The sequence below is a fragment of the Herpailurus yagouaroundi genome, unplaced genomic scaffold, assembly GCF_014898765.1.
Source record: "Herpailurus yagouaroundi ecotype Mexico unplaced genomic scaffold, PumYag 66988, whole genome shotgun sequence".
NCBI classification, from domain to species: domain Eukaryota; kingdom Metazoa; phylum Chordata; class Mammalia; order Carnivora; family Felidae; genus Herpailurus; species Herpailurus yagouaroundi.
This window is the reverse complement of record NW_024419852.1, coordinates 631-12,677: the sequence shown is the minus strand read 5'-3', so window position 1 is coordinate 12,677 and position 12,047 is coordinate 631. Positions and strand designations below refer to the sequence as shown.

The 12,047-nt window shown below is 41.4% G+C and overlaps 1 protein-coding gene across 1 annotated transcript; it reads left to right on the top strand.

The window, feature by feature from the left end:
- Positions 1-1,968: 1,968 nt before the first annotated feature.
- On the top strand, positions 1,969-2,721 carry LOC121024712 (proline-rich protein 23A-like). The gene has a single exon (XM_040466906.1). It carries the CDS (start codon positions 1,969-1,971, stop codon positions 2,719-2,721), a length of 753 nt encoding a protein of 250 aa, XP_040322840.1.
- The last annotated feature ends 9,326 nt before the right edge of the window (positions 2,722-12,047 follow it).

Here is a 12,047-nt window from a genome sequence, read left to right as displayed (position 1 = left end):
CCAATTTGCATTCCCACCAACAGTGCAAGAGGGTTCCCGTTTCTCCACATCCTCTCCAGCATCTATAGTCTCCTGATTTGTTCATTTTGGCCACTCTGTCTGGCGTGAGGTGATACCTGAGTGTGGTTTTGATTTGTATTTCCCTGATAAGGAGCGACGCTGAACATCTTTTCATGTGCCTGTTGGCCATCCGGATGTCTTCTTTAGAGAAGTGTCTATTCATATTTTCTGCCCATTTCTTCACTGGGTTATTTGCTTTTCGGGTGTGGAGTTTGGTGAGCTCTTTATAGATTTTGGATACTAGCCCTTTGTCCGATATGTCATTTGCAAATATCTTTTCCCATTCCGTTGGTTGCCTTTGAGTTTTGTTGGTTGTTTCCTTTGCTGTGCAGAAGCTTTTTATCTTCATAAGGTCCCAGTAATTCACTTTTGCTTTTAGTTCCCTTGCCTTTGGGGATGTGTCGAGTAAGAGATTGCTACGGCTGAGGTCAGAGAGGTCTTTTCCTGCTTTCTCCTCTAAGGTTTGGATGGTTTCCTGTCTCACATTCAGGTCCTTTATCCATTTTGAGTGTATTTTTGTGAATGGTGTGAGAAAGTGGTCTAGTTTCAACCTTCTGCATGTTGCTGTCCAGTTCTCCCAGCACCATTTGTTAAAGAGACTGTCTTTTTTCCATTGGATGTTCTTTCCTGCTTTGTCAAAGATGAGTTGGCCATACGTTTGTGGGTCTAGTTCTGGGGTTTCTATTCTGTTCCATTGGTCTATGTGTCTGTTTTTGTGCCAATACCATGCTGTCTTGATGATGACAGCTTTGTAGTAGAGGCTAAAGTCTGGGATTGTGATGCCTCCTGCTTTGGTCTTCTTCTTCAAAATTACTTTGGCTATTCGGGGCCTTTTGTGGTCCATATGAATTTTAGGATTGCTTGTTCTAGTTTCGAGAAGAATGCTGGTGCAATTTTGATTGGGATTGCATTGAATGTGTAGATAGCTTTGGGTAGTATTGACATTTTGACAATATTTATTCTTCCAATCCATGAGCAGGGAATGTCTTTCCATTTCTTTAAATCTTCTTCAATTACCTTCCTAAGCTTTCTATAGTTTTCAGCATACAGATCCTTTACATCTTTGGTTAGATTTATTCCTAGGTATTTTATGCTTCTTGGTGCAATTGTGAATGGGATCAGTTTCCTTATTTGTCTTTCTGTTACTTCATTGGTAAAGGCTTTTCATATCTCCTGTAAAACCTTAGAGGACATTAGACACAGACTACTTTTTTTTGTAAAGCTTATTTATTTATTTTGAAAGAGAGGACGTGCGAATCAGGGGGTGGCAGAGAGAGAGAGAGAATTCCAAGCAGGCTCCTCAATGCCAGCACAGAGCCCCATGCGGGGCTCCAACCCAGGAACCACGAGGTCATGACCTGAACCTAAGTGGGAAGCTTAACGGGCTGAGCCACCCAGGCGCCCCAGGCAAGGACTACTTCTTAAAGTAAACAAGCAGTTTTTTGACCCTGTGCTCTGGCTCTCCACCCCTCACCCCACCCCACCCCCCAGAAGAAAGGCAATAAATAAAGGCCAATGGAACCCACAGGCACATCCAAGGGGTATTCTCGCTACAGTTTCTTAAAAACCTCCCGCTACTGCACGTCACTAAATCTAATCCCCCGTTAGGCAGGAGGCGGGGCTTATATTGAAACCTCCTCTGCCGGTCACCTGACTTCTCCTATTAATAATTCAATGCTTACCCTGACGTGTGAGGGCCTATTCTGCGCCACCAGAACCTGGACCGAGAGTCTCCCGGGAGGCGCCCCCAGAACTCCCGGGCACTCACTCTGCGTCGCGCCGTACTGCGCCCCGCCTCGCCCCGCCGCCTCACCTGTCGTCGAGACCTGTCACTGCGTGCAGGACCCAGCCCCTCACGCCCTCCGCCAGGCCCCCCCCGGCAGCGCCACCCGCAGCGTCGTCCAGGTCATGGGCAGCCGGCCCCGCAGCCCCAGCGCCTACCCTGCGCCCTGTCCCGGACCGTCGACCGGAGGACCCGGCCCCGCCAAGCGCAGACGAACCGAGGAGCTTGCAGGCCTGGAAGGCCTGGAGGGGCCCCCGGCCGCCGGTGCCCTCACCTCGGTGGTGGTCCTGGCCACGGGATGTGCCCTGCAGATGTCCCTGGACGACGTCGACCTGGTGCTGGAGCCCGAGCCCACGTCGGTCCTGCAAGTGTCTGTCGGAGAGCTCACCCTGCTGCTGGTCCCCGAGGCCCTCCTGCGCTCAGGAGGGCAGGGCCACTCGCTTGTCGGCCTGGAACCCGGCGCTTTTCTGGGCGCGCCCGGGCACGACATCGCCGTCGAGCAAGGATTCTTCCGCGCATCTGTCCCACAGATGGCCCCCCAAGAAGAGGCCTATGAGGAAGACGCAGACCCCGCGTTCCTGTCGCTTCGGATGGACCCTGCAGCCGGCTCCGTCTCTGGGCTCCGCCCCTGCGCGGGAAGCGTGGCCAACCCCTACCGTGTGGGCCAGGTACCAGAGCCGCGGTCTTGGGCCCCCACTCCTAGTCCAGAGAGACGCTCTTCTTTCCGCTACTTCAACCTGGACGTCCACCTTCTGGAGCCCTTCCCCAACTCGCCACTCCAACCTCTACCTCCCTCTCCGAGTCCAGGTCCCCACGCGCGCCCCCAGCGCCCTCCGGGTCCTTCTCGCAAGGCCCGGAGACGCCTGTTCCAGGAATGAATTGCCCGCGCTCCCTGTGCGCCTCCCCCCACCCCACCCCGCCACACACACACACACACACACACACACACACACACACACACACACACACGATTCTGGCAACCCGCCTGGAGGCCCTATGGCATTCCCAGCACCCTGTGCACTGGATTTTCCGCAACCTGGAAACTGTGCACCTCAGGTACAAGCAATTCCTTTTTCCGTGCAGACTGGCCATCGTAGCAGATGAAGATGTCAGAAACAGAAAGGATTCTGGAAATTATCTTTGAAGTCGAAAATCTGCCCAGAGATACCAATGTGTTTTCAGAACTCTGGGCTTCTTTACAAGAAAGACCCCTCCATTCCCCCCTCGTTTTACGTCAGTTATTTTCTGTCAAACTCTACTCTTTATCCAGCACTATACCGTTGGTCTCCTGGTTCTCCCCAAATCAAGAAATCACTGGATTTCTCATGTTGTGAGATTTAGCCATGGCTTTTCAATTTCTTTGTGTTTCCACCTGCTTTTCTCGAAAACTGCAAAATAGTATGATGGTTACCATACATAATAGTATAATGTTTGTTCATAGCTACATCTCAACCGCCTGAAGTTCTCTTCCAATCAGTTCCCTTTTCGTTGTGAGTAAATCTTAGATCTTATCAGATGTTTTCAGCATGCATTGGGATATGTATTTCTCTTTTAAATCTCGTGATCAGTAATTTCAAGCAATAGACTGTTGTAAAATGTTTGCATTCCTGCTATTCCACATAGTTTTATACCTTTCCAATTCTACCCTGAGTTTTTCTTATGTAAACCAAATTTTTAATTTTTTTAAATTAATGTATTACCATATTTGTTTCATCTATTTATAAAATAAAGTACTACTGGTAATGCTGAAGTCAACAAAATGACTTTTTTTGAGAGAGAGACAGTGCGTGTGTGTGCATGCGCCTGCGCAGGGGGAAGGGATTAGAGGAAGATGGAGAGAGAGAATCTTAAGGAGGCTCCACCTACAGCAGGGAGCCTGAGGGAGGGGCTAGATCTCAAGATCCTGAGATCCAGACCTCAGCCGGAAATCAAGAGTCTGAATGCTTAACTGAACGAGCCACTCAAGGTCCCCATTTCATTTTTAGAGAACATCAATACTCTTTCAGTTTGCCAACATGCCTTATTAATTCTTCTGTCCCCTTTTATTCTCCTACATTCTCAATTCTAGCCTCAATTTTCTTCTTGCTAAAGAATATCCTTTAATAGTTCTTTCCACTAGATCCTATGTGTAGTAAAACTATCTTGGTTTTGTAAGTCTGAACATGCTTATGTGTAGTAAACTCTATTAGTCTTACATGTCCGAAAATGTTATAGTACACATTCATTCTTAATTCTAAAGTGATATTTAACTACTTTGAATATATTAGTTCATTGTTCTGCCTTTTTTGTTGCCATTGTAGGCAAGAAGTCTTCTGCCAATCAAATGGTTATTTTTTATATTTGATTCTGCTGTTCATTTTAGCATATTTTTAAATGTTTTCTTTCCCGCTGGTGTCCTACAGTTTTACTGTAATATCTGTGGGGTATATTCTATTTTTATTTGGCTTGATGAAATCTGATTAACTATCATTATGGGAAATGTTCTCTTGCCTGGAATCCCACAAAATCTTGGACTCTATCTCTTGAAATATCCCATATATCCTTCTGTATGGAAATCTAATCAGATATATAATGGTATCACTCAATCTCCCATGATTCTTAACATATTTAGAGTGTGCCAATTTCAGATTTCTTTATTCTTTAATTAACTGATCTTTTTTTCAACAGCATCCAGTGTTCTGTTTATACATCTGCAAGAAAGTTCTCATTTCAAAGACTGCATTTTTTTCTTTTAAAGATTTTTACTTCCTTTCCATTTCAACACTTCCCCGTTTGGTATCATAAACTTTTGTTTTTATTTCATAGATGGTATTCCATCTTTTATATTCTAAAATTTTTTAACATTAATTTAAAACTCAATTAATTCAATTCCCTCACAGGTGGAATCTCCTATTTGCTTTTAATCACGTGAGATTGCCTTGTGTTCTTGGTAATTTTCACTGGCGGGCACATTTCAAGTGGAAATTCATCTTCTGTATCCCACAGTTAGAATGTTTAGTTTCTACTTCCTGGTGGACCATAACTCAGAACGAAGGATTGTGGGACTCTTATAACTTGTCTCCCTAGATTTTAGTTTCAGTACCACAAATACATCAAAATATCAGCTGTCCATTCAGAGATTGGATTTTCTACTGTATGTCTGGCCCCTGGAGACTTGAATCTTTCTTTTAAAAGTTGATATATCTATTTAATATGGTTTAATACTTCCTTTCATTGCTCTCTGCCTCCAGTAGAAGGAACCCCCCTATTCTACCATTTTGTCCACAATTCCCACCACAATCATGCCTCCTCCCACCCCCATTACACAGAAATTAATCAGTCACAAGTCCTAGCCTAAACTCCTGATTATTCTAAAGACAGAAGATGCCCTTGTTTGCAAAACTAAGTCTTCTATTGCATGACTCTCCTCATCTACACTAGGAAAAACTGAGGACATCCATTTTCAACAGTATGCGAGCCAAATAGTCCAAAAATCCTCAAGAACAACACTACTGAAACTGGTGGATAAAAATTATTTTAATATTTTTAAAATCATATCACAGCTTGTAAAAGAAACTGTAAGAGAGGGGCTCCATCAGTTGAGCATCCAACTCTTGATTTCAGCCCATGTCATGATCTCATGGTTCGTGGAGCCCCACATCAGGCTCTGTGCTGACAGTGAGGAGCCTGCTTGGGATTCTCTCTCTCCCTCTCTGTCTTCTCTTTGCCCCTCCCCAACCCCTGCTTGCTCGCTTGCTCTCTCTCTCTCTCTCTCTGTCAAAATAAATAAACATTTTAAAATGTAAGAGAAATCCTCAAAGCAAAAAAGAGATGACATATCACAAATCCAGAGAGGAAAATGGGTGCTGAAACAAGAGGGTACACAGGGGTACCTAACATCCTATGGTGACCTAAAGCTTTGGTGTTAATGGCCCGTTTATAAAGGATATAAAATAAAGTTCAGGGGGCGCCTGGGTGGCGCAGTCGGTTAAGCGTCCGACTTCAGCCAGGTCACGATCTCGCGGTCCGTGAGTTCGAGCCCCGCGTCAGGCTCTGGGCTGATGGCTCAGAGCCTGGAGCCTGTTTCCGATTCTGTGTCTCCCTCTCTCTCTGCCCCTCCCCTGTTCATGCTCTGTCTCTCTCTGTCCCAAAAATAAATAAACGTTGAAAAAAAAATTTTTTTTAAATAAAATAAAATAAAGTTCAGTAGTCACATAGCCCTGAAAAAAAGCTCCAGGCTTCCAGAATGTGATGCCTCCAATAGGTAATCTGACAAGCAAAAGGGGGAAAAAATACATAATAAAAAAGCAGATGGGATTTAAATGTATTTCTCTCAGCTTTGGCTCCAGGTAGAATGAAACACAATCCACTGAGGGGTGGAAGGACCCAAGTTTAAAAAGTTCTCTGGTAGGGGTGCCTGGGTGGCTCAGTCGGTTAAGGCTAAGCGTCCAACTTCGGTTCAGGTCATGATCTTGGTTTGAGCCTCGCATGGAGCTCTGTGCTGACAACTCAGAGCCTGGAGCCCACTTCAGATTCTGTGTCTCCCTCTCTCTTCCCCTCCCCCACTCGCACTCTGTCTCTATGTCTCTCCAAAATAAATAAACATTTAAAAAAATGTTCTCTGGTAGATGGTGAACCTGGCAATGGTAAAACAAATGTTCTCGAAGAAGAATACACCTTATTCTCAGACATAACCCTCCAGTGATTCTAAACTCATAATTCAAATCAAAGAACATGTAAGAAAACAAACCACTATAAGTGAGAATAAATGACATACATCCAAAACAATAAAAAAGAGAATCAGCTCTTCAAATCATAGATGTTCATTAATTATCAGATATAAAAATATTTTTCAATAAATTTAATTTGACTGGGTACATAAAAAAGGGCAACAGAAGTGTAGCTGAGAAAAAAATACCAAAAGATATGGCAGCTTTAAAAAAAGAACTAAAGAAAACTTCTAAGGATTAAATATGTAAACCTGGAAGTAAGAAATACAATAAATGGGTTAAACAACAATGTAGACAGAACTGAAAATGGAAATACTGGACTAGATAAATCATCCATAAAACTAAAGACAGTAAAAACATAAGATATGAAAGGGAGACTAAGAAACATTGTCAGAAAGGGAGCAGTTCTGGGGCGCCTAGGTGACTCAGTCAGTTAAGCGTCCAACTCTTGATTTCAGCTCAGGTTATGATCTCATGATCAGTCAAGAGATCGAGCCCCACGTCACACTCTGAGCTGATAGTGCAGAATCTTTTTGGGATTCTCTCTCTCCTTCTCTCTCTCTGCCCCTCCCCCTGCTTGTGCTCTCTCTCTCTCTTTCTCTCTCTCAAAATAAATAGTTTTTAAAAAGAAAAGAAAAGGGGCGCCTGGGTGGCGCAGTCGGTTAAGCGTCCGACTTCAGCCAGGTCACGATCTCACGGTCCGTGAGTTCGAGCCCCGCGTCGGGCTCTGGGCTGATGGCTCAGAGCCTGGAGCCTGTGTCCGATTCTGTGTCTCCCTCTCTCTCTGCCCCTCCCCCGTTCATGCTCTGTCTCTGTCTGTCCCATAAATAAATAAAAACGTGGGAAAAAAAATTTAAAAAATAAATAAATAAATAAATAAATAAATAAATAAATAAATAAATAAAAAGAAAAGAAAAGGAGCAGCTCTACATTGTTGGAGATAGAGAGGGAGAACACAGAGAATAGGGAAGTACCATTATTCACAGAGATAATGAATGAGAATTCTCCAGATGTGATGATAGAAGAAAATCATTCATTCATTCATTCATTTATTCATTCATTCAACAAATATGTACTGTTAGGTATGTACCAGGCATTTTCCAAACTCTGAGAATACAGAGAATAAAACAGTTAAAAAATCACTATTTTCAGGGCACCTGGGTGGCTCAGTCGGTTGAGCGTCTGACTTCAGCCCAGGTCATGATCTCCCGGTTCATGGGTTCAAGCCCCGTGTCAGGCTCTGTGTTGAACGCTCAGAGCCTGTAGCCTGCTTTGGATTCTGTGTCCCCCTCTCTCTCTGCCCCTCCCCCACTCATGCTCACTCTGTCTCCGTCTCTCAAAAGTGAATAAATCACTATCTTCATGGAGTGGTGCCTGGGTGGCTCACTCAGTTAAGTGTCCGACTCTTGGTTTCTGCTCAGGTCATGATCTCAGGGTCCATGGGATCAACCCCGCATCTGGCTTTGCACTGCAGTGCAGAGCCTACTTGGGATTCTGTGTCACCCTCTCTCTCTGTCCCTCCCCCAGTCACACTGTCTCCATCTCTCTCAGAAGAAATAAACTTAAAAAGAAAATTTTTTAAAAAATCACTGTCTTCATGGAATACAATTCACACAAGAAATAATGCTGCCTTACATTAAAGTAGTCCATAGTCATAAGAGGAGAGGTATGAAGCAGTATGGAGTTGGTTGGATATATTTTGAAGATAAAGAAAACTAGATTTCTTGATGTAAAAGATGAGAAAGAGTCAAGGGTAACAAAAAGGAAAACTCGAGAGTTTGGGGCCTGAGTACAAAAAGGATGGAAGTGTTATTCTCTAAGATTTGGAAAGACCCTGAGGGAACAGGTATAGAAAAACTGAGATACATTTAGTTTTGAACATGTGTCATTTGAAGTGCCTCTTACATATCCAGGTAGAGATGCTGACTAGGAAGTGAGATAGGGGAGTCTGGATTGCATGAGAGTTGAACAGGATGGAGACATACCAGTATTCTGGAAGAACCACCTAAGTATATTTTGAAATTGCCAGGAATTATGAAAGCATCAAAATGGGAGAGAGTGACAGAAAGCCAAGAGTAAATACCATTTAAGGAGGAAGGAGAGGAGCCCTGTTGGGAGGTAGAGGGGAGTTGGGAGGGTAGAGGACTGCACCAACACAGATTAGACGCTGGCTACACTCTGATGACATGAAATTCGGGAAGGATGAATAAATGTTTGGGGAGCATCAATGACGAGCAAGAAGAACATGTATCAGACGTCTAGTCATCAGTACTAAGGGTGTGGGAGAAAAACAGGTTCCACTTCAGAAGCCTCCAGGGAAAGCATGGTACTCAGAAGATTTCAGTTATAGTAGAAAGTTAAAGGTAATATCAGGGGAGTTGAAGATTTTTCACTGTGATTGACTATGGACTCCAGAAGGCAAAATGAAGAAAAAGTGTAAGAGATGTAGAAGAATGGAAGGTAGAAAATACCATATACTGGGTGTTTGAGGATTTAAATCTGGGATATGAGGGATGAACAGATCCTACCATGAACAAAAGTAAAATGAGATTAATCTTCATGACCCTAAGGCAGATAGCAGTAGCAAGACTTTCAGCACTGAAGACGGAGAAAAAGAAACATTTCCAATAATATACATAGTTCTGGCTACAGTATGGTGTCCTCATTCAGAAAGCACAATAACTTTCAAGATTGATACGTTTAAAAATTACATATTTAGGTGGATTCTTGTAAGCCCAAAAATTCAAAGAGAGTACTTTTTGTACACAGAAAGAAAAGACAACTACAATGAAAAGGCAGTCAATCAGACAACTCAAAACCAACAATGGAAGCCAGTAAATAACAGCAGCAAAGTACTGCTAGAAAACATTTGTTTTGACCTGGGATTTTTCATTTAATGAAACTATCTTTCAAAAATAAGCATAAACAGGGGCGCCTTGGTGGCTCAGTAGGTTAAGCATCCAACTTCAGCTCAGGTCGTGGACTTGCAGTTCGTGAGTTCGAGCCCCACATCGGGCTCTGTATTGACAGCTCAGAGCCTGGAGCCTGCTTCAGATTCTGTGTCTCCCTCTCTCTCTACCCCTCCCCTGATCTCTCCCTCTCTCTCTCTCAAATAAACATTTTTTTAAATTTTTAAATGAGCATAAACAAAGATTTTGTAGACCCAAAAACCTTATTATGAAAACATACCAATTTCATTAGCATTGTGTTAATTATTATATTTTATTAATGTATCAAATGTAAGTATTAAAAGTATTAATTGTGTGAAATTGCCTCAGGCTAGGCAATTAAATCAATGCAACAGAATAGAAAAATCAAACCACAACAACAGGTAGGATAGTTCATTCAGCTGAAGGCCCCAGGAGATTAACAGCTCTTTTTCCTGAGTCCTATATTGCAAGCAAAACAACAATATTCCAAAAGAAATGTAATGTTGGCTCTGTTAAAAATCCATAAAACCTAAAAAAAAAAATAAAGAAAGAAAAATTGAAGACAGACCCACACATAAAAAGTATGTAATGCAGGAAATGATGCAGTTCAGTGGGGAAAGAATTTTTCAACTAAAAAGTACTGGGACAATTGGTTATAGACCAATATCTCTGATGAACATAGATGCAAAAATCCTCAGTCACCACGGTTAAGTGGGATTTATTTCAGGGATGCAATGATAACTCAATAACTACAAATCAATCCATATGATAAACTACATTAACAAAATGAAGGATAAAAACCATATGATCATCTCAACAGAGACACAAAAAGCATTTGACAAAATTCAACCTCTATTCATGATAAAAACTCAACATAGTAGGTTTACAGGAAACATGCCTTGACATAATAAAAATCCATCTGTGATGAACCCACAATTAACATTATACTCAGTGGTGAAAAGCTAAAAGCTTTTCTTCTAAGATCAGGAAGAAGACGGGGATGTCTACTCTCACAACTTTTATTCACATAGTACTACAAGTTCTAGCCACTGCAATCAGACAATATAAATAAATAAAATGCATACAAAATGATGAGGAAGAAGTAAAATTGTCACTATTTGCAGATGACAATATACCATATGGAAAACAAAACGCTAAAAACTCCACCAAAAAAAAAACAAACAAAAAAAAACCTGTTAGAACTGACAAATGAGTTCTGTAAAGTGCAGGATATAGGAATCTCATATTAGTTGTACATCTATACACTAATAACAAAGTAGCAGAAGAAGAAATTAAGAATTAAATACCTAAGGGTAAACTTAACCAAGCAGGTGAAAGACCTGTACCCTGAAAACTATAAGAAACTGATGAAAGAACTTGAAGATGACACAAATAAGTGAAAAGATACAAATGAAAAGAACGAAGATACATTCCTCATGGATTAGACGAATTAACATTGCCAAAATATCCATACTACTCAAAGAAATCTACAGATTCAATACAATGCCTATCAGAATGCCAATAGTATTTTTCACAGAACTAGAAAATTTCACAGAACTAAAATTTGTATGGAAGCTCACACACACACACACACACACCCTGAATAGCCAAAGCAAATGTAAGAAAGAAAAACAAAGCTTAAGGAATCACAACCCCACGTTTCAAAATATACTACAAAGCTACAATAATCAAAACAGTATGGTACTGGCACAAAAAAGGACACATATATCAATAGAACAGAATTAAGAGCCCAGAAAGAAATCCACACTTACATGATAAATTAATCTATGATAAAGGATGAAAGAATATTCAATGGCAAAAAGACAGCCTCTTCAATAAACAGTGCTGGGTAAACTGGACAACTACATAAAAAAGAATGAATCTAAAGTATTTCCTTGTACCACATACAAAAATAAACTCAAAATGGATTAAAGACCTAAATGTAAGATCTGAAACAATAAAACTCCTAAAGGAAACATAGGCAGTAAACTCTTGAACATTGGCTTTAGCAGTACTATATACCAGCCATTCATGCCACATCTTCTATGTAATGTGTGTTGATGTTTTTGTCATCTTTGATATTATTGAGTTTTGGGACTTTTTCTATTTAATGTGTTGAAATCATCTTTTTCCATTTTGTTTCCTTTGCCTGAGGAAACAGATCCAGAAAAAAATACTATTTCATTTTCTGAAATTCCTTCTTTCCTGTGAGTTTTACTAGTGAGGACTGAATAAACTAATTTTTTAAACAAGTATAATACAAGTCAGGTAGTAATTTTGAATATATAAAGTTAACCTTAGGATATATTTTGCTACCATTATTAATAATTACCACAGTCTGGCTTGCAACAACAACCACCACCAAAACTGTAGGTAGGAAAAACAAAACTGCAGTTAGTTTGCCTTGATCATTTTTTTAAAGCTTATTTTATCACAGAAAATTAGGATTTCTAATTTCTCTCCCGAATGAGAAGAATTTCAAGGACCATGTGAGTGGGGCAGGGAAACAGTGATCCATGAGGAAGTAAAGGCTTTTCTTTTTTTTTTCTTTTTTTTTTTTTTTCA

Bases quoted from the DNA above. Each gene is read 5' to 3' on its own strand.
- LOC121024712 (XM_040466906.1), top strand. From the start codon at position 1,969: ATGGGCAGCCGGCCCCGCAGCCCCAGCGCCTACCCTGCGCCCTGTCCC.